The sequence below is a fragment of the Genypterus blacodes genome, unplaced genomic scaffold (assembly GCF_046128005.1).
Source record: "Genypterus blacodes isolate CSIRO-AG114 ecotype Tasmania unplaced genomic scaffold, CSIRO-AGI_Gbla_v1 ptg000099l_1, whole genome shotgun sequence".
Lineage (NCBI taxonomy): Eukaryota > Metazoa > Chordata > Actinopteri > Ophidiiformes > Ophidiidae > Genypterus > Genypterus blacodes.
This window is the reverse complement of record NW_027466903.1, coordinates 1,783,823-1,805,000: the sequence shown is the minus strand read 5'-3', so window position 1 is coordinate 1,805,000 and position 21,178 is coordinate 1,783,823. Positions and strand designations below refer to the sequence as shown.

Here is a 21,178-nt window from a genome sequence, read left to right as displayed (position 1 = left end):
GTCCTTGACCTCTGACCTGGTGCCTCAGCAGGATGTGATTGACGTCATCATCCATGTGGGCAGAAACCCTCAAGGCAGAAACCTGGCCTGGACATACTTCAGAGAAAAGTGGGACGTCCTGAATGCACGGTGAGACAGACAGGGAGATAGAGAAAGAGAGAGAGAGGGAGAGAGAAAGAGAGAAAGAGGGAGAGAGGGAGAGAGGGAGAGAGGGAGAAAGAGAGAGAGAGAGAGAGAGAGAGAGAGAGAGAGAGAGCGACATGGGCGGTAGAGAGAGCGTAGGTCTCCCACACACTGCCCATATGGAAGCTTCCAAATTGTCCAACATCTCCTAGTCAGTTTGCTCGGCCCTCAGGAGCCCTCAGCTGTCCTTCAAACACCTGCTCAGCTTGTAGTTGCAGATAGAATATTGATGAGTGTGTGTGTGTGTGTGTGTGTGTGTGTGTGTGTGTGTGTGTGTGTGTGTGTGTGTGTGTGTGTGTGTGTGTGTGTGTGTGTGCCTGTGTGTGTGTGTGTGTGTGTGTGTGTGTGTGTGTGTGTGTGTGTGTGTGTGTGTGTGTGTGTGGCTGGTTTGTGTCTATAGCTACGGAGAAGCTTTGTTTATGAACTCAAAGCTGATCAGCGGAGTCACCGAGTTCCTGAACACTGAGAAAGAGTTGAACGAGGTAACACACAAACAAACACGCATGCAGGCATGCACGTGCACGCGCACCCGCACACACACAAGCACACACACACTGAAACACTCTCGAGAAAAACACTTACAATGAAAAACCCACAATTGAACACATAGAAATATGCGTATCTGTCAAGAGTGTGTTTTCTTCTCCCTAGTGTTCAAATAATAATTTCAGTTTTAACATCTCAATCAAAACATAAAAAATCTGAACACTTGATTCAAGTGGTTCAAATCATTTTATTTAGTTCATCATCACCACCTTTTAAAGTTTTAATGCCTCTTTAATGTCCCTTTGATTATCATCGGTTAAAGTCATGATTTCAGCTTTTCATGCTGCAAACTTTCTCTCAATGAATGTGTCCAAGTAAATTGAATTTGAATGTAATCTGATTTCTCTCTTTCTCTCTCAGTTGAAGGAGTTCATCCAGTCCAGTGGCGTGGGGGCCGGGCCTGCGTTGCCACGGGCGCTGGAGATCGTCGAGGGTAACGTGCACTGGCACCGCGTCCATCGCCAACAGTTCTTCCAATGGCTGCGCAAGGCACCGAGCTCCGTCCTCGGCTAATGTTGTGCGAGGAGGGACTGCTCCTGAATGCTAAGCTAATGCTAACTCGTGTTATCTTAGAAAGGCAGTCAGATTCAACAGGAAGTTCATGTGTTTATGAAATGTTTTATTGATTTTATGATTCATGGGTTGTTTATCATTGTTTCATTTGAACTGAGCAAACCGGTTGATTTATTAGCTTAAAATATAAAAACTTTTCTGAGCGAGCTGCTAGCTTTAAACCTACCTGATGACTGAATCACCACAACCGAAGACATAATGATATAGTGAAGCCAAAGGTTTAACAAACCTTTAACACATCACATGACTTCATTTCATATGAGATGAAGTTACACATAGTATTTGTCCTTACAGCGATTAAAGGCAAAAATGTGCTTAAGCCGTATACACGATGGAGGATGCACAGAATGAACAGGTCATGCTGTCATACTCCAATCAACAAGTTTACAGGCCTCACAGTGTACGTTTCTCAGAGTAAGCATATCTCGATTTGTGCCAATTTCAATGATCTTACTGTAATGTGTGTACAAGACCATTGAACAAAGTATTGTTTGCCTTAATTGCTGTATAATTTATGATTTACAATGCATCCTTACAAACAGCGAGACACAGATACTACAATTGCAATTTACATGTTACATTATGTCATTTCTACTGGCAAGAAGGCAAAGTAAAAAGTGTAGTTGCGTGACTGTTAGAAGAAGTGAACAGCATTTACTCTGTAACGAAACAACAAAATCATTTCATTTTATCCACACTTGTTTTTTATTTGTAGTAAAAATGGACAAGTAAGCATACATTTAAATATTTTATAAATAGCAACGCTCTAGTCACATGACCCACAGCAACAACTTGTTTACTTCCTTGTGAAAATAGTCTCCACCCCCTAAACTGTGTCAACCAATGAGCTGGCTCCATTTTTAGTAACAGTTCTGACAGACATGATAAAGAATAAAAGCAGAGGAATTTATGGAAAACTCAAAGAGTTTCTGATGCAGAGTTTCCATGGTAGCTGATCCCTGTGGTTTCACTAAGCACAAAGACAGGAAGAACAGCGCCCTCAGCTGGACAGACACTGAAGTCACAACAACAACAGTGTGATGGAGTCTTTAATATGATGGACTTGGAGAGTATTTTAGACTCGTCACAGACTTGTTCAGTGTCACAAACTCGTACAGTGTCACAGACTCACACACCCGTACAGCATGACCAACAAGTAGAGCCGCACAGACTTGTACAGCCTGACGGACGTGTATAGCGTCACAGACTTGTAGAGCGTCTCCCACTTGTACAGCATGGCAGAGTTGTAGAGTATCACATATTCATAACATGTGACAGACTCATAGAGCGTCAGACTGCTACAGCTTGCGGTCGTGTGTTCCTTCTCTCAGCATGTATTTGATATGAAACTGAAGTGTGACATCTCATCAGAGAGACTTATGAGAAATGATGAGGTGGAAACAAACACCGTTATGACTTCAGGACTGCTTAAATGTCTGGAATGGAGTCACAGCAAGTTATGGGACTTTATGAAAGACTTTGTGTGTTGAACCTTTGTCCTGTTAAACAAGGTATTTCCTCCTTACATTTGATGTTGATAACTGAGCCATAAATGAAATAATGGGCCTGCATGTGTCCAGTGTGTGTGTGTGTGTGTGTGTGTGTGCGTGCGTGCGTGCGTGCGTGCGTGCGTGCGTGCGTGCGTGCGTGCGTGCGTGCGTGCGTGCGTGCGTGTGCGTGTGCGTGTGCGTGTGCGCGTGTGTGTGCATGTGTGTGTGAGACATGAGAATGAAAGTGATAAACAGCAGTGGTGGTGATAATAGTAGTGTTATATTGATATTGATATTATGCCAGTGTTAATTAGTATTATAAAAATTATTATGCTGATTATTGGGTGCAGTTTGAATCTTTATGGTCCTGTCAGGGAGTTTCAAAGCACAACATGTACAAAACCAATAATGATTGAAAACAGGGCAATGGGTACACATGAACAGGTAGACCAACCTCCAACTAATGATTGAATTCTAATACTGATTCACACCACAACTGTGCTGATCAATGATCAATGATCACACTTCAGCTGTGACTGTAACTTTGGTGACATCTGTCTCACTCAACTTGTAAAGGAAATGGTTTTTATTTTGGAAAGATTGAATAGTGTGCTGTGACATCCTGTTTCTGAGTGAATCCTATTAAACGGATTAACCTGACGTGACAATTTGAGTGTGTTTTTACCCAAGGTTCACCTGGGCTTCACATCTGCTGTACCTCTGCATCAGCTCATCCTCTGTATTCTCATCAGGAGCTACAGCTTCTTAACTAGGATTCCAATGAAAGAGGCAGGAAATGTTGAAGGTTCCTAGTTAAATTCTCACAATACCATACTGAACAAACATGTTGGTTGCCGAAGATGTTCCTCCACTTTCAGTTCAGCACATGACATGGAGGACACTGTGTCACAAAGCGGAGGAGGCGAGACGTGTTCTGCAGTCAGTGCTGGTAAAGGCTGAAACTGTGTCTAGAAAATGGAGACATTTCTTACTGTCTGACAGCTTTAATATCGCCGCTGTTGATGGAACAAAGTGAACAACAGCTTACCCACTTTTCTAATACATAACAAAATTAACTGTGGCTGACAGTGAGTTTTCTTCCCTCCATACAGTGAATGCAGCATGGGATGAATTTAAATGTGTGTGTGTGTGTGTGTGTGTGTGTGTGTGTCTGAGAGTGTGAGAGTGAGAGACTGTGACAGAGACAAATGAGCTGAGCAGATTCCCACCCACTGCCCCCTTCACTCTAGAGTCACAGTCAAGGAGGAGGGTTAATTAAATTGTGGGACATACTCTCCTCACCATAAACAGGGAATGTCCGTCCCCATGGATACTGATTGATAACCTCACTCAGCCAGCTGAAGAGAGAGAGACAGACAAACAAAGAGAGGGAGAGGCAGATAAAGGGGGAGACAAACTGTTTGAGACATTTTGTATTTAGAGGTTAAGAATGACAAATGAGGGAGGAAGCAGAGAAGGGGAGATGAGAGCTGGAGTAACGAGGGTGTTTACAGCAGTTTGTTAACACCCGTGTCCTCCAGGAGGCACATCAGCAGCATTTTGTAAGAGCATTTATTGATGTTACAAGAAATAACGTCTAACAGCAGCCACAGGGGGCAGTGTGTGTGTGTGTGTTGTCTGACAGCTGTGAACCACCAAAACACTGACTAACTCCTCCTCTCCTCTCCTCTCTTCTTTTCTCTCCTCCTCTCCTCTCCTCTCCTCTCCTCTCCTCTCCTTGTTCGATTTGCTCTTGCCACATAATCATCCGCTCTTCTCTTCTTTATCTGACTTGTTTCAATATGAATGAAAGTGAAGTAGATTCACACACTAAATATGCATTTGCACATTCTGTCTCTACAAACTGAATTCATTTGTTTTTTTTCCCGGCATTTTAAACCATTATGACCTCACAGAATACTGAATTCTGATTGGCTGGAGGTTTGAATTTCCATATATTTCCATATTCACACAGTCTGTGAGTACTTCTAACTTCTTCCGTTCGTCTTTTGATGAAAATGTGTCCTCAGTGATTTTCGATTGTTTTAACACCTTAATAGAGTTTAGAGTCTGTATACAAAACCTCATAACATTGCTCTAACTTTACTGTTTTATTTTTTTAACTATGAATTTTAAACCAATCTTTACTGTTTCTTTTTATTATTCGAATTATATTTTTATTGTAGCACAATGAATATCACCATTTATATTTGTCCGCTGGTCATTTTTAAACTCTGGATCATGATACAATGCTTAACTCTCGGTTATTTTTAGTTTCTTTATTTTATTATTTGTTGTATTTGTGCGGTTTGTTTTCATGTATTTACTGCATAACAATTCATTTTTTATGAGTACGTGTGTGACCCGGCTGCAGTCTCAGTATTTGGCCAGCAGGGGCGTCGCTCTCGATCTTCATGAAACGGGTGAGTGCCGAAACTGCCCCAATATACAACAAACTGCCCGATAACACTCGAAGGCGCCGCCAGGAAACAGCTAATGATGGTTTTAGGTCGCGTCTGACCTCTGCTCGTTGAAAGGTGCGTAAATAAAGTTTTAATCCTCCAAGCTGCGCGTTAGCGCCGCATCACGTTAGTAGGCCTCAGAGCCTCGGGTTTACTTGACTGAGCAGAGCCAAGTGGAGGTGCCGTGCGGTCTCTGCACTCCGTATGAAGCCCCGGTGCTGGGCAGTGTGGCTAGGCGACAGCAGCAGAACTGGCTGTGTGCTTGTGTAGATATGAATATGTATCGAACTGAACGCTGAATTGTTCAAATGGGTCTGAAAAGAAACTTGCAGAAACACAGAGCTATGATAGAGTATCTTGATGCTGCTAACGTTAGCGCCTTCACTGCGCGGTCATGTTTACATTGTCATCATCTTCCGCGTCAGACGCGTATCTGTGCGTCGTTTTTATTTTCGTAGGATTATAATATGTTGAGCGAGTCGGTATGTTGGTGTAATACACGCTGCACATTGTTGGACTAGCCTGCCAGTGAACAGTGATGTATGTGCTTGTGCTCAGCATGTGTGCAGGCGAACTGGCCAAGCTACAGTGCTAACAGAAGAGAAGACCATGAAAGTGATTGTGTTGGTAATAGAGTATCAATGATGCACGGTGTGTTATAACGACTATTAAGGGTTTTAATGTTGATGGGCTGAACGTTGATAACGAGTCGAGCAATCAAAGCGCCCAGTGACGTAATTGTGAAAGACAGAAAGTGTTGCACGTGAATACAGAGGGACATGTCCAGACACAGCTTCAGTGCGTGTGTGACGTAATAACCAGCTGACTCATCCAAAGTGCCCAGTCAGCCTGATGCACTTAACTCTAAGGCTAGAATGACTTGAGCCAGAGATGTAAGAAACACTGCTTCTGTTTGGCCTTTAAACTCACAGCTGTGTTTCCATTCAGGGTTTGCATGAAATTTAATCAAATGCTTAAAATATTTTAAATTAATCGAGAATCAAGTGTTTTCTTCAGCCTTGTACTGGTGAATATAGCTGGCAGGACAAAGTGATATAACAAATAAGTATGTTCATATTTTGCTACTAATACTGTGTAAAGTACTTTAGATTAGTGCACAAAAGAAATTAGTTCCAATATAACAATTAATTAATTACATCTGGATAGGTGACAGTCTACTTGACAGTCAAAAGGTGAATTGTGCCCTCATGTGTTGAACATTAGCGGTTATGTGGTACAGACAGTGATGAGTCATGCTGGTCTAGTCCTGACATGTTTCCCCTGGTCTGTGAGCTCCAAGCAGCTGTTACTGTGTGCCTAACATGAGCATGAAGGACAGTGCTGATGAGTCACATCAGACAGGCCTCGGCAGGCCCCGGCAGGCCCCGACACACTCTGATGGCCCCCTGACAGGCCCTGATAGACTCTGACAGGCCCTGGTAGGCCCTGATTAACCCCATCAGGTGCTGATAAGCACTGATGGACCCAGACAGGCCCTGGTAGGCCCTGGTAGACTCTGACAGGCCCTGAGTGGCTCTGATAGTGTTCAACAAGTCCTGATAGGCCCTGGTAAGCCTGGCCCAGGCCAGACCAGGCTACTAGTCCTGACATGTCTGAGCAGGTCTATAAGAGGCTGCTGCTCAGTGTGCTCCTGCTGCACTTTATCAGGATGGACTGCATGCTTATTTAACTGTGTATATGCTGGTAAGAATTTCATTTCAACTGTTAAAGTTATTATACTGTTTAATTGAAGTAATTGTTATTGTTTACCTGCTGGTGTCAGTGAGTATCAACTCACTGAAATGATTTATAAGCAACTGTTCCTGCTTAAAGTTCCTATTTACAGTTGTTTTCCTTTATTTGAGCAAATAGAATCACAAGAAACTGTATTTTCTTGTGTCACATAAATAATGAGATCAGTTTAACAACAGTCACAAGTGGATTAGTGAAATATCTATTTACGCACAAGATCTCTGTGATCAAATCCAAACTGACATATAGTTGAGGTAAATTAAGTTACATTTAATGTCTGTTTGAAAACCAACTGACAGGAAGTAACATTGATCTTAGTCTGATCCGATTTGAAAGTAAGTCAAACTTTCAGCTCTGAAAATCCAATTTACTGTAAACAATGTGGGTCTGTGTTGATTGTTAAACATAAATGTACAAAATAATTTTCCCTGTGCATTAAAGTAGTGCTGTATGATGATGATGTTGTGTGTTAGTGACAGAAGGACATGTTGAAAAATTGCTTTTGATCAGGTCATTTTGCTCCCATTGTTTTTCTTCAAATCAGCAGAGTGTAAAAACAATCAGCACTGAGCCTTTGTTAAAATAAACAAAGCTACGCATTTGCAGGGACAACTTACTGAATATAAACATTCCTCCACTCTTGATTGTACTGTTACTTTATTATGGAAATATAATCATTTATTTCACCTTGTTACATCACAATGAGTGGCAGTTCAGATTTTGATCACTGATTAATTTTTGTGTGTGTGTCTGTGTCTCAGTAGCTCCACCATGTCAGCTGACAGAGAACTCAACACTGACACTGCTGACGACAACAAACTGGTAAGAACATTTCCTGTTTCCTGACGTTGTAATTGCTGGAGTCAGCCCCATAATGTCTACCCCTTTATTTTCCTTCAACTACACTTTGATTAAAGCTATGAGTTTTTCCCCCAAACACACTTCCCATATTTCCCAAAATACAGAAACATAGAGAGACAGAGCAAGAGAAATTGGCTCTCTGTCACTCCCTTCTCATCGTTGTTTCTCTCTGCCTGTCTCTCTCTCTCTCATGCCCCCCCCCCCCCCCCATGCATTTTCTCTTTCTCTCTCTCTCTCTCTCTCTCTCTCTCTCTGCTGTGTTGGATTCTAATGAAAATTAATTGAAATCGGCGTGAAATTTGGTGGGACCTGAACATTGTCGCTGTTCCCAATTATACAACGTTGTTTTCTCAAACTGCGCGCATGTATGTGGACATAGTGGCTGTAACAAGGATCGACTGTGACAGTGTGTGTGTGTGTGTGTGTGTGTGTGTGTGTGTGTGTGTGTGTGTGTGTGTGTGTGTGTGTGTGTGTGTGTGTGTGTGTGTGTGTGTGTGTGTGTGTGTGTGTGTGTGTGTGTGTGTGTCACTGCAGGTCAAACCCAAAGTGGAGTTTCATTCACTACTGCAACATGCAGGAGCCACTAAAGATGTTTTCACCATGAAAGAGGTACCACATGTCTGTTTGCCTGTCTGTCTGTCATTGTTAAACAGAGCTCTATGATGCCTCATGTTAGCTGAGAGAGCAGTTGGGCTGATTTTGTGTTAATAAGGAACTCTGGGTGTTTTGGTTCCCATGATGCATCTGTGCGTTTGATCTCACAGGTGATGTTTTACCTCGGTCAGTACATCATCCAGAAGCAGCTGTACGACCAGAACCAGCAGCACATCGTCCACTGTTCCCAAGATGCACTGGGGCGGGTGCTGGGAGTCGACAGCTTCTCCGTCAAAGAGCCACGGTGGGTGGAAAACAACATGGCAGCTGCCGTTATGTGTTATGGAGTGAGTGTTGGACATGTCAATGAGTGTGGCTGTTTGTGTTTCAGAGTTCTGTTTGCTATGATCACCAAGAACCTGGTGCCTGTCAAGAACCCAGGTATGTCTGCTCCTCTGCTGCGCCCCATCTTCCTTCTCCTCATTCTAATGACACCCTGAATGAGACAAACAGCTGATGGTGATCTGTGCTGCCAGGATGGTTTCATTTGTCTCTGTAACCTCTAACCTCTCTGTCTACCTTTGTCTCTTACAGAGTGTCCACCAACCTTCAGTGAGATGCAAGACAACAGTCAGACAGATAAAGGGACAGAGGTAAGTCACACTACACACACACAGACACACACACACACGTTGGGGGTTGTCTATAAAAAATAATGGTGGGTATATGTTTTCAGGAAGCAGATTTAGAGAGTCGCTCTTCATCTCCAGAGAGGAGGAGTAGGAGGTGGAGGAGGAGGAGGAGGCGCAACAGGAGCAGTGAGCCAGGTGAGTACCGATTGGCTCCTCCCTGACCAATCAGTGAATTCTGCAGCTGTGTTGTTTTTAGAGATACTTCCTGAATGTACTTGGGTCTAAAGCGCCGCCCATTCCATGTCCTTAGGCACCTCCAACAGCATAGAGGATGATGAAGATGAGCAAGAGGAGGAGGAGGAGGAAGAAGAAGAAGAGGGAAGAAAGAGGAGGCGGTCTGATAGCTACTCCCTCACCTTTGACCAAAGCCTGTCCTGGTGCGTGATAGGCGGCCTTGGAAGTGGGCGGGACAGACTGAGCAGCCAATCGTCAGACTCACACAGCACAGTAAGCATCAAACACACACGCACACGCACACACACAGTAGTGGAGCAGTGGAGTATTGTCAGAGCCATTTGGGTTTATAATCCTGTGTGTGGTTTCAGACTGCTAGGTCAGAGGTCACGGCTGCCGTCTCAGACTCAGACAGTGACAACTTCAGTGTGGAGTTTGAGGTCGAGTCCATAGATTCTGACAACTATGATGAGGACGAGGGCTCCCTTTCTGCAGACGACCAGGTAACAATCACCTCAAACACAACCCCCTCCAAACCTGTCTGTCTGTCTGACCTGTTTGTCTGCTAACCTGTGTCTCTGTGTCCAGGTGTATGAGGTCACCATCTTTGAGGCAGATGACAAGGAAGACGAAGACTCTTTTGATGAAGACACAGAAATCACTGAAGCTGTGAGTTCTTTCTCGCACCCGCGCGCGCACGCACGCACACACACACACACACACACACACACACACACACACACACACACACACACACACACACACACACACACACACACACACACACACACACACACACACACACACACACACACACACACACACACACACACACACACACACCCCATCAACCCATTGATCACTGTCTAACTCTAACTCTCTGTTTGTGTGTCAGGACTACTGGAAGTGTGTGCAGTGTGAGGAGTTGAACCCCCCCCTCCCTAGAAACTGTCTGCGTTGTTGGACTCTGAGGCAGGATTGGCTTCCTGATGTGTCCATCAATGAGATAAACTCTTCCCCTTCCAGTCCTAAAGCCCTCCCCCCAAAGCCAGCGGACCAATCAGCAGCCAAAGAAGCTCCAGGTCTGTCAGTCTTATACTTTGTTCACAGTGGTTTTTAGAAATTCCAATTTAACCATTTTTAATGATCCGGATAAATAATCCTAAATCTAAACAACCTAAAGCTTTTCTCTTCTTGTTCTCATGTTTCCTGAAACGATTCATTTATTTATTTACATCAAGGAACATTAATAATTACATTCTTATCATTAGTTTTGGTAAACAGTGGTTTGTTTTTGTTTGTCCTTCAGGTTTAGATGTCGAGGAGAATGAAGGAGTCGACGTTCCAGATGGGAAGAGAGCAAAGACTCCCGTCTTACCCTCTCCATGCCAGTCTGACTCCACCTCGTGTCCTCCTGACTCCTCCTCCTCTGCTCCCAACTCGCAGGACATCCTGTCGGACTCCCAGCCTTCCTCCTCCTCTCAGGAGCTCCTCCCCTCCTCTCCATCAGCACTGCCCCCTCTCGCTCTGCCCGCCACTGTCCCCGAGCTGGAGCGCAGCGTGTCTGCCGAGTGCCGGCTGCCGGAATCGTGCCTGGACCCGTGTCTCATCTGTCAGTCCAGACCAAAGAATGGCTGCATCGTCCATGGACGGACGGGACACCTGATGTCTTGCTATGTCTGCGCCAGGAAGCTCAAGAAAAGGAACAAACTTTGTCCCGTCTGCAGACTCCCAATCCAGTCTGTGGTCCTCACTTACCTCAGCTGAGACCATCTGTCCTCACCCTCGGTCTGTGTGTCCTCCCCCCAGCTTGTCTTTCCTGCATTATTTTTCTCTACCCCTGTTCTGAATTAATTCGTTTTTCCTGTTTAACATTTTAAATGTTCTGGGGAAAATTAGCCTTTTAACAAAATGACAGTTTCAGTTTTGAAACAAACCCAGCTTTTGGTTTTGTTGTGACACATGATGCAATCAGATTTCATCTGCAATCCACTGTGCTCGGAACATGAAATTATCCCACCTAAGACGTGGAAAAATGCAGATATCTGACATCATCTTGTAGTTAATAGAGCTTGACTTTAAGTTGTAGTTTTGTAGCCTAATCCTACTAGTTTTTGATTGCAAATTTGGAGAATCTGCTATTCCTGAGCATGATGGATCGCTGGGTTAGTCTGTTTATGTCAACAGATTACAATGATGGGTAAGACCCCCAAAATTAGAGTCCCAAGTGGAACAAAACATGAATTACCAAGAGCATTTATACCTCCGCCAAGGCTGAGCAAGTCCTTAATAAATCTGTCCTGAAGAGAAGGAAACCTGAGAGTTTTGTGGCTCTTCCTCTAGCCATTAAAGAAGCATCCAGACAGAGCTCCTGATCTCCACCAAACTGCACCTATTGATTGTCTCTGGTGGGATCAATATGATGGGTGTGGATGAAAACCAAACAAGCCTGAATGTGAGTGAGCACAATCAGTGTTAAAGTGGTGTGACCTACAGGGTGAGGACACACACACATAGTGTAATGTTGATGATATAATTTATTCAGACTGTTAATATTGTCTATACGAGGTGTGTACAGCTGATGAATTAATGGGTGAATTTCATATTGTGTGGACGGTTTTGTCTAACAGAGATTTAATTTAACATATAGCTGTTAAAGTTTATTTAAGCAGATGACATTTTTCTATGGACTCCTGAAATAAAAACCTGAAATGTAACTTTAAACGTTCCTTCTTCATTTTTCTCTGCTCAATAAAGATTATAAACACTGTTTACATAGCTACCTCCAGCCACACACACATTCACAGGTGGTGCAGAAAGATTATGTCACATTTTATCTCAACATTTAATTGTAAAAAATAAGAAAAATGTAAAAGATATTTTAAGTTTTAGCACTTTTCACTTGTACAAAAGCCTCACCTGGTCCACCCAACACACACGAGATGCCAATGATGTTTTGACGTGATGTAAAGGTGTTTTAAATGTGGGTAAATTCAATTAAAGTTGATTTCAGAAGCTGCGATATCCAGATCCCGATCCGGATATCGATGACCCTGATCCAGATCTAGTCCGACTCCAGGTCACGTGAAGACTCGGGTTGTTAAATGTTTAAAAAAAAGCGTCCCCGCTTTCCGTTCTTCTGGACTGGACTTTTTCCAGGTGTGTGTGCAAATGTGTGTGCAGGTATGTGCTCAGGTGTGTGTGCAGGTGTTTTTTCCTCACACCACAAACACCTGGGAAAAATCCTGCAGTGTAAAATGTTATCAGCATATTTTTTTGTCCTTCATGTGAATGAATGAGAACTGTGTGTTCTCATACATAGAGGAACGGTCAGTGTGTGTTTCTCCTCTCTCACTCCTGTCAGGTCACATGGGGCTGCTAGAATTAAACCCGTTCCTCTAAACAAACACACTGCTTCAGCCAATTAGAGCTTGGAAGTACAGCAGCCCGAGGAGCCAAATGGCTAACTTGGCCTGCTGTCTGGCTCCGCCCCCAATTAAAACTGTGTTGTCACAGTCATCAAGGGGGGCGGAGCCAGAGTTGCTGCTGATGTCCACAGAGCTTTGTCGTAAAAAGAAGTCATGTCTGAGGGCAGAGTATTGGTCAGGACCATACGGAACACTGAGCGTCTCTGTGAGGACCTCGTGACCCGGGTATGTTACCTGTCAATCAAACACAAACGAACAACAACAATCAGGTTCAACTTCCTGTTTCTCTACAGAGCCCCCTGTCTGTGTAAACCCTCCTGTTTCTGCATAAATGTGTGTGGATGTTTGTTTGTGCATGTTTGTTTGTGTGTGTGGGTGGGTGGGTGCGTGCGCCTACGCACAGTGAAGCTGTAGTTGCCGGGCAGCAGCAGTCTGTAATATTCTCCGTGTCCATCAGTTCGGAAGGGACACAGATTATGGCGACCTTTGACCTCAACCAAAGCATTCTTCACAGCCATTCTCGAGCTGTCAAACACGCGACCTTTGACCCCTGAACACAAACATACACACATATTTACCGGTCTTGATCCTGGTTCATTTTCACTTTTAAAGCAAAGGAGAGACGGACAGATGTGTGTAGGGAGACAGGTGGATGAGCACAGAGAGAGTTGGACGGGCAGACAGACAGTTACTTACCCAGGTGGACCTGTAGGATGTAGTGGATTAGAGCGTCTCTGTTGTCTCTCCACATGTCAGGAAGTTCAGACTCGGGAGGAAACTTACAGCAGGAAACTTCCAGAGTCAATTCCAGACACTGAGCCCACACATAGTTGTAGTCCTGCATGCCACCTGCAAGCAAGCGAACAAACAAACCAACATGACCATCTGCGTAAATACAAGCGTTGTTGTCTGGCAGGGTCTCGTACCGCTCAGTGGGTACCACTCGTATCCGTTGGTGATTCCATCCTGAAAGGCGCCGCCACCGTAGCAGGAGACCCCACGGTGCATGGAGGCGTGGCTCTGCGCGTACACCTTGGCCAAATGGACAAAGACGTCGTTGTCAGGGGAGATGCTGGCTCTGCCCACCAGCTCGCTGCCTAGAGAAACAAAAACACAAACTTTAAAAGTTTTGTGTAAAACTTTAAAACTAATAAGTAAAATGTACAAAATTGAGAAAAAGGAAATTTGTGGTTTACATTTTTAGATTACAATTTACAGCCTGCGTGTGGTGCAAATGAACATGGCTCTAATCTGCGTGTGTGTGTGTGTGTTGCCTCCATTGGCGTTGTCGTAGGGATAACTGGCCACCAGAGCCCCTCCATGAAGGTTAGCAGAGAGGACAAAGCTCTCAGTCCTCAGCCAGGCAATCACAGCCTGCACCTTAAACGTAGCACACAGCAATCAGCCAATGAGACGGGTTTGTGACAAATAAATTACAGCCACATCTTCTACCTAGTTGCAAAATAGGAGAGGGGTCAAACCTCTGCCTCCTGTTTCTGCTCATCAAGATGTTGTTGTTCTTTACGCAAACCATTGAACGGGTCAGGGAAGTTTCTGTTCAGATCCACACCGTTGTGGTTAAACCTGATAGACAGAAAGGCAGACAGACAGACAGAAAGGTAAATAGGCACAGGCAGACAAAAAAGTGACTCGTCTCCTGGCCAGCAGGAGGCAGCGTTGTGCAGAAAAACAATTTACATGTAAGAAAGGATGTCCAGAAAAGTAAAACAAAGAGGAAGCAGAATCTGGAGTTTGTAATGAAAGAATCCTTCACCTGCCAGTCATTTACTGTGAAAAATCAACAGGAAGTGTTTCAGCTTGTTCCAGTCAGAGCAGCGAAGTAAGAGTCTGCATGAATGAAAACTTCAAGATCAAGAGAATTGGAAATTAGGGCCTGCTGTTCAGCGCTAAACCAACCAATCGACCAAGCAAGGCTGAGTCTTTCCTCCATTTCTCATGGACAGCAAGGCGAGTTGCTAGATGCATAGGATCCTTTTTAATTTTTTCGCTACTTATTTTTTTTGCATTTATTCTAATTTATTCTCGCTCTGCTGTGCGTCACATCTTTGCCCCATAAGAGACTAATAAAGCAGATTAATGAAATGAATCTAATCAGCCAGAGTTCTGCTTCTTCAGTTAAACTTTTCCTTGTACGGTCTGGAAAGCAGTGACACACACACACACACACACACACACACACACAGACACACACACACACACACACACACACACACACACACACACACACACACACACAGATCAAAGCGGCACTAAATGCCTCTGAAGTGTTTTCACCGTTTCTACTTTGCCAGACAGACTGTGTGTGTGTGTGTGTGTGTGTGTGTGTGTGTGTGTGTGTGTGTGTGTGTGTGTGTGTGTGTGTGTGTGTGAGATACAGATCACCACTCTTTGTGCAACAGTTTCTTGTCTATTACTGTATTACTGTGTTTTGGGCGTTGGATAAAATTGTGTGTGTGTGTGTGGGGGGGGGCGGGTGTGTGTGTGTGTGTGTGTGTGGGGGGGGGGGGGGGGGGGGGGGGTGTGTGTGTGCGTGAGATACAGATCACCACTCTTTGTGCAACAGTTTCTTGTCTATTACTGTGTTTTGGGCGATGGATAAAATTGCCTACAACTTATCAGTGTGTGTATGTGGGGCAAGATACCCAAACTCTGCAATCATTGGCAGACATAATAGACATACTACTTACTGTATACCCAAATAACAGAACTCTGTGCCCTGCTGTGTGTGTGTGTGACTCCAGCTGCACATGTTGATGTTCTCCTAGTATCCTGTTGTTTATGTGCTACTTCACTGGCTATGGAAATGTAATAAATTATTTAAATGTGTGCGTGCGGCGTGCGTGCGTGTGTGCGTGCGTGCGTGCGTGCGTGCGTGCCTACCTGCCCTGGATGTAGTGACAGTGTGTGTCAGCATCATCAAATCCATCAGGATTCATTGTGGGCAGGATGTGGATGCGGGTGCTGTTAATTAACTGCTGCGCCCACAACTGGTCGTCCCGGTAATCCTCAACCAAGTGGTCAATCAACTGCAGTAACAACACTCGACCCAGCACCTAGACACACACAGAGAGACAGAAGGAGAGAGAGAGAGAGAGAGAGAGAGAGAGAGAGAGAGACAATTGTGAATGAAAGTGTCTCAGGGGAAAGAACGAGAGAAGGGTGAGAAAGGGAGATAGGTGTGTGTCTGTGTGTGTGTGTGTGTCTGTATGTGTTTGCAGAGCTTCCTAATACACACACGTCAGGACTCGTTCTCCCACACATTCTTTTCCTTTTAACATTTTAATTAACCCCTCTCTCTCTCTCTCTCTCTCTCTCCCACTCTCCCTCTCTCCCTCTCTCCCTCTCTCTTTGTCTCTGTCTCTCCCTCTGTCTCTCTGTCTCTCTGTCTCTCTGTCTCTCTGCGTAACTCTGATCAGTTGGTTGTTGGTCACTGTGTTCTACTGTTGCATATTATATAATTGCAAAGCAGTGACCTCTGAACTTCAAAGCAGGTCGGTCAGAACGCTCTCACCTCATTTCCGTGCATGTTGCCAACATATTTAAACTCTGGAACTCCGACAACGTGATGAGCAGGACTGAGACCTAAAACCAGAACCCACAGCTGCTGACCTGAGGGGGTTAGAGAGAGAAAGACAGAGACAGAGACAGAGACAGAGACAGAGACAGAGACAGAGACAGAGACAGAGACAGAGACAGAGACAGAGACAGACTTAAACCAAACTGTCCTCTGACTGACTAACTGGTTGATTGACTATTGATCGCTCTGGTGTGATTACACGACTCATAGATGCTTTACTGTCTGAGCTGCTTGTGTAATCGCTGAGGATTTTATGATTTTAGCAACACACACACAGACAGGCACATACATGCACACGAATGCACACACAGACACAGACACAGACACACACACACACGCACACACACACACACACAACCACAGGGCTAATTTGAGCCAATCCAGGACACCAGATGGTGTCCCTGTGTGTGTGTGTGTGTGTGTGTGTGTGTGTGTCAATCTAGTTAATCTCAAAACACACGCACACACACTTTGTCAGTGTCCTAGTTCCCATGGTAATGGACACAAGATACTTGACTTCTTTTGACCGTCCACTGTTTCTCAGGTCAGAATTTGGTTTGCAAAGCGACTTCACAAGAGTAGCAACATTAAAAGAACACAGCACAGTGTCTGTCTGTGTGTGCACGTGTGTGTCTGTCTGTGTGTTTGTATGTGTGTGTGTGTGTACTGTGCATGTGTGGTGGCATCACCTCGGACTGACTGACCGATGCTGTACAGGTGTGTGATGTCGGGATTGGAGGAACTGACTTGCTGGAGATACTGTTCCATCTCTCTGTTGTCATGATAACGGAGCTGAAGCGACAATGTTCGGCTGAAAATGAGGAAGAAGAGGAGGAGGAAGAGCGTTGACATCACTGCTTATATCCTGGTCTCCCTGCAGGAGAAGCAAACAGGAAATAGTCATGCTAACAAATAGGACCAGCTGATGTGAAGCTGGAGAGAACTTCATGTTCTTTAGGTTGTTCTTTAGCATGAATGTCTCGTCTGATTGGCCCCAGAGCAAACTTGCCAACATGTGCAGCCAATCATAGCCAAGTGTCTCTCACCTTCCTTTGGTTTCATAATTTCCTGTTAGTTTGCGAAAAGGCATTTTAAACTTGGATACATTTTCATCGTTTGCAGTCTGGATAGGTTAAACAGTAACCAAACCCCTCTCTCTTTCTATGTGTGTGTGTGTGTGTGTGTGTGTGTGTGTGTGTGTGTGTGTGTGTGTGTGTGTGTGCGTGCGTGTGTGTCAGGATGGTAAAATGCAGATCAGTTTTCAGATGGAAACCCAATAGGGTTTCAAGGTTTCCTCAGCTGGAGAACAACAACTAGAGTGATAATAACAATGATATTCACATGAATGACTGAATGACTGAATGACTGAATGAATGAATGAATGAATGAATGAATGAATGAATGAATGAATGAATGAGTCAGGGTCACGGTCAGCCGTGGATTTACACTCCAGGTTCCAGTTCTGGCAGTTTTATCTGAATACCCTAGGTGTTATTGTAATACTGGTTATCAATCAACTAACAAAAATCAATGAGCCAATAGAAACTCAACAACAACTGTCAGGGGTCTTACCTGTCTGCCTGCTTGCCTGTCTGTCTGTCTGTCAGTCTGCCCTTGCTAATCCCAAACAGTACTGGTGCCTCAGAGGGTGAGACAGTCAGGGAGGAGCCTGTGTTTGTGTGTGACGCTGTCTTCTGTCAATGAGTGTATAGCATTACTAAACAACAAGGCTATCTCTCTCTCGCTCTCTCTCTCTCTCTCTCTCTCTCTCTCTCTCTCTCTCTCTCTCTCTCTCCTTCTCTCTCTCACGCTCTGTCTTTCTCCCCCCTCTCTCGCTCCTTATCTCAGTAGGCGGAGCTTGGTGGAGTAACAGGCTGTCATGTGTGTGTGTGTGTGTCTGTGTGTGTGTGATTGAAGAGGGATTGAAGAGGTTCTAAGGGACTTTGAGGAGGTTCTCTCTGTACAGTTAGTGTTGTTTTTTTCAGTCAGTGTTTTACTTAAGACAGTTTCACAGATAGTTTGGTTCAGTGGCTGCATGAGTGAAAGCTCATTTAAACAGACATAGTCACGGCAATGAGTCTTCAGGTTCAGGAACAGGAAGATAATGAACCTGGAGCCATAAATGACGGCAACAACATCAGGGATGTAATGGGATAGTCACTGTATATTGCTTTTGTCTGTACTGATATAGTCAATGGAACCAATGCAAGCTCAGCATGTTCACTTCACTCAGGGCTTCTCACATAAAGTGACGAGGCCTGTCCTCTGACTGGGACAGATAAGACTCAGGTAGACTTGGTGAGATGATTTATGACTCATGTGCTGTCACTGTGTGAGTATAAAGACAGACAGAGACAGAGAGACAGACAGAGAGTTACTTTGTCCACTGCAGCCTCCAGACTGACACTCTGTTTGCTGTTAGGTACTCATGCTTGCAAGTGTGAAGAATAAAGGCCCATGAAATACTCTTTATGGACCATGAGCCTTATTTAATAACAGCAATTACACAACAAGGGACACACTGCTCACTTGGTCTCCTTTTCCCTCTTCCTCTCTCTCTCTCTCTCTCTCTCTCTCTCCTTCGCTCTTTCACCTAACAAACAAGGAATGAAATTATCTTATCTTTGTGGAAATAACAGAATTTCCCCCTGTGAGTTGGACACACCGGACGAACTGACAGTATGTAGTGTTTGTGGACCTTCTGGCTGCCATTATTGATAGTGGCTTTGAACGAATTTGACCTGATCTGACCCTACCTTTCACCTCTTCCTGTGGCGGATTTTGTGGCGATAAAATCAAAGCGTGTCGAGTTTGAAGGAGATTGTGTTGGAAAATAAAGCAGTGAAACCTCTGAGTTAGAGCTCACTACTTATCAGTCAACACAGGTGTGATGTGCAGCACACAAAGTGTGTGAGGATTTGTTTGGTATGGATTGTTTTCGTTGTTTGTTGCTCCTGTTGCTTGGTGTGTTTGCAGGACGTAATTCAAATTTGCACATAGTTAAATTAGATGATGAAGAATCACTCCTCCTCTTCATCGCCAGTGTTACTCCTCTTTTCCTTGCTTTTTTAATGCTTCTGATTGAATTGCTTCCAAATCAGGTATGAGGAGTTGTCACAGACCTCCTGATTCCATATAACAACATGAAACGTTGTGATATGGATTTGACATCAAACCATCTGACCCTGTTCACTGTTCCTCCACATGTCCTGTGGATCCATGAGGGTTCCTCTCAAACACCTCCAGACCTGGTGAGCGAATGCCAAATACTGCCACACGTCACAGAAACACGACCTCTCCTCGGTGACATGGTTTGAATGTCAACGACCTGAAGCGCATGACAGTTTGTAGCATTTTCGGCTTTAAATGTGGTGAATAATCAACCGATGAATTTCTGTCGACGCTGGTAATAACAAGCCTCTGAGACAGGATATTGAACCGCAAAAAGTGAAAGTGAGAGTGAAAACCAAAATACTCTCTTTCACTCACACACACACATGCACGGGCACACACACACACACACACAGTGTACTGATGTCTGATTTATAGTGTATTGTGGCCTGGGCTGCCAAACAAACTAAATCATCCATCAACGCTGAAGGCTGATATAATTAATACACACTCTCTTGTCATTTTCCGCTGTTTTCAATGAAATAACCAATTTTTTTGTGTAAGATGTAATAACATGTAAATTACTGATTACTAGTATCACAGCACATCATGCTGAACAGCCGAGGGAACTCATGAGGAAAACTGTCAACACATAATCACATTAGGCATTTTAAATTTCCCTTAGACGTGCAGCCCCACCCATGACCCCTGACCCTGACCCCCGCCTCACGCTGTACATGAAGCAGCATCAACATCAGATTATGGCTACCTGACTTCAGTTGAGATTTGTTATGACTGATCTCTGTCACTGGTTCCACTAATGGTTATTGTATGGTTACTCATGGTTGGTTATTTGGCAAATAAAAAATTAAATGTAAATGAAATGAAAAGAAAAGCCTCCTATGAACATGCTGGACCCCTGAACTCTGTTTCTGCCAAGTGTGGAAGCGATTGGAGGGTTGATGTATATACAGGTACATGTACTTACACACACGTGCTCTCCAAATATAGTGATGAGATGATGATGATGATGATGATGATGATGACGATGATGATGATGTCAAACCCAGCAACACTGCAGATCAAATCTCTGAACATCAGCAGAATGTATGCACAGAAACCTGACAAAGCAAAACAGAAAACAGGAAACAGGGAGAGGACAGATGTTTGACGGGCGAGATACTTCCTGTCTTTACAGGCTGCTCTGACGTCAGTCCACACCAAGTGTGTGTATGTGAAGTTGTGTGTGTGTTCTTTACTCAAACTGATCGCGTTGACTGATCTTCCCCTTCCTCTGTGCCAAATGCTTTACTCCTCTCAGCTCTCTGGCTCTATCTTGTGGAAAGACATGAGCGCAGCAGATCTCCTCGTCCTGAGCATCCAGAGCTTCTTCTTCTCTTAATTTGAGTTATTCTGTTCGTGTCCTCCACCATCAGCTTCATATTTGCATCGACATTGGATGCATTACATTTTCACACTTGAAACTTTCACACACAAACCTTTGTTCTCTCAAAGAAGACAAAAGTTATGATCTGGACAAACCATCTCCATAGATGATGGCAGCAGTTTGAGATGTTTGGTGTTGCACTTATCAGAGCTGTGGTTTGACCTTAAAAGGCTCAAACTTACAAAACAGCAAAAAGAAAACTGGCATATGAGTGTGAAAGAAACGAAAATTGTAGATACATTAAACTTGTGTTGATGCCGTCATGCT

General features: G+C 44.2%; 3 protein-coding genes across 11 annotated transcripts in view; 2 read left to right on the top strand and 1 right to left on the bottom strand.

Moving 5' to 3' along the window:
- Positions 1–3,436, top strand: part of LOC143008087 (thyrotropin-releasing hormone-degrading ectoenzyme-like) — a 34,500-nt gene extending 31,064 nt beyond the window's left edge. Inside the window, exons 18-20 of the mRNA XM_076159679.1 lie at positions 1–129; positions 584–665; positions 1,090–3,436. The exon at positions 1–129 is cut by the window's left edge and continues 12 nt beyond it. Of these exons, the coding sequence (XP_076015794.1) occupies positions 1–129; positions 584–665; positions 1,090–1,242 (364 nt within the window). The 3' untranslated portion in view covers positions 1,243–3,436. The remainder of the gene's footprint in view (positions 130–583; positions 666–1,089) is intronic.
- A 1,695-nt stretch (positions 3,437–5,131) lies between these two features.
- On the top strand, positions 5,132–11,752 carry mdm2 (MDM2 proto-oncogene). 6 transcript variants are annotated; one of them, XM_076159754.1, is made up of 12 exons: positions 5,132–5,215; positions 7,768–7,828; positions 8,402–8,476; positions 8,632–8,765; positions 8,853–8,902; positions 9,056–9,114; positions 9,198–9,288; positions 9,404–9,600; positions 9,699–9,830; positions 9,916–9,996; positions 10,223–10,409; positions 10,637–11,752. In XM_076159754.1, exons 2-12 carry the CDS (start codon positions 7,778–7,780, stop codon positions 11,092–11,094), a joined length of 1,515 nt encoding a protein of 504 aa, XP_076015869.1. In that variant the 5' UTR covers positions 5,132–5,215; positions 7,768–7,777; the 3' UTR covers positions 11,095–11,752. The 6 variants fall into 6 exon arrangements, with proteins under 6 accessions (XP_076015869.1, XP_076015866.1, XP_076015870.1 ...); XM_076159751.1 differs by having other exon boundaries at positions 5,175–5,329; XM_076159755.1 differs by having other exon boundaries at positions 5,180–5,215; positions 7,771–7,828.
- A 9-nt stretch (positions 11,753–11,761) lies between these two features.
- cpm (carboxypeptidase M) lies at positions 11,762–20,614 on the bottom strand. Of its 4 annotated transcripts, none has more exons than XM_076159757.1 (10): positions 20,453–20,614; positions 17,043–17,227; positions 16,288–16,385; positions 15,657–15,829; positions 14,237–14,339; positions 14,030–14,135; positions 13,682–13,852; positions 13,452–13,604; positions 13,157–13,305; positions 11,762–12,989 (listed from the first exon to the last, which is right to left on the bottom strand). In XM_076159757.1, exons 2-10 carry the CDS (start codon positions 17,203–17,205, stop codon positions 12,744–12,746), a joined length of 1,362 nt encoding a protein of 453 aa, XP_076015872.1. In that variant the 5' UTR covers positions 17,206–17,227; positions 20,453–20,614; the 3' UTR covers positions 11,762–12,743. The 4 variants fall into 4 exon arrangements, with proteins under 4 accessions (XP_076015872.1, XP_076015871.1, XP_076015873.1 ...); XM_076159756.1 differs by lacking the exon at positions 20,453–20,614 and adding an exon at positions 17,926–18,123; XM_076159758.1 differs by lacking the exon at positions 20,453–20,614 and adding an exon at positions 17,926–18,123 and having other exon boundaries at positions 17,058–17,227.
- Between the last annotated feature and the right edge of the window lie 564 nt (positions 20,615–21,178).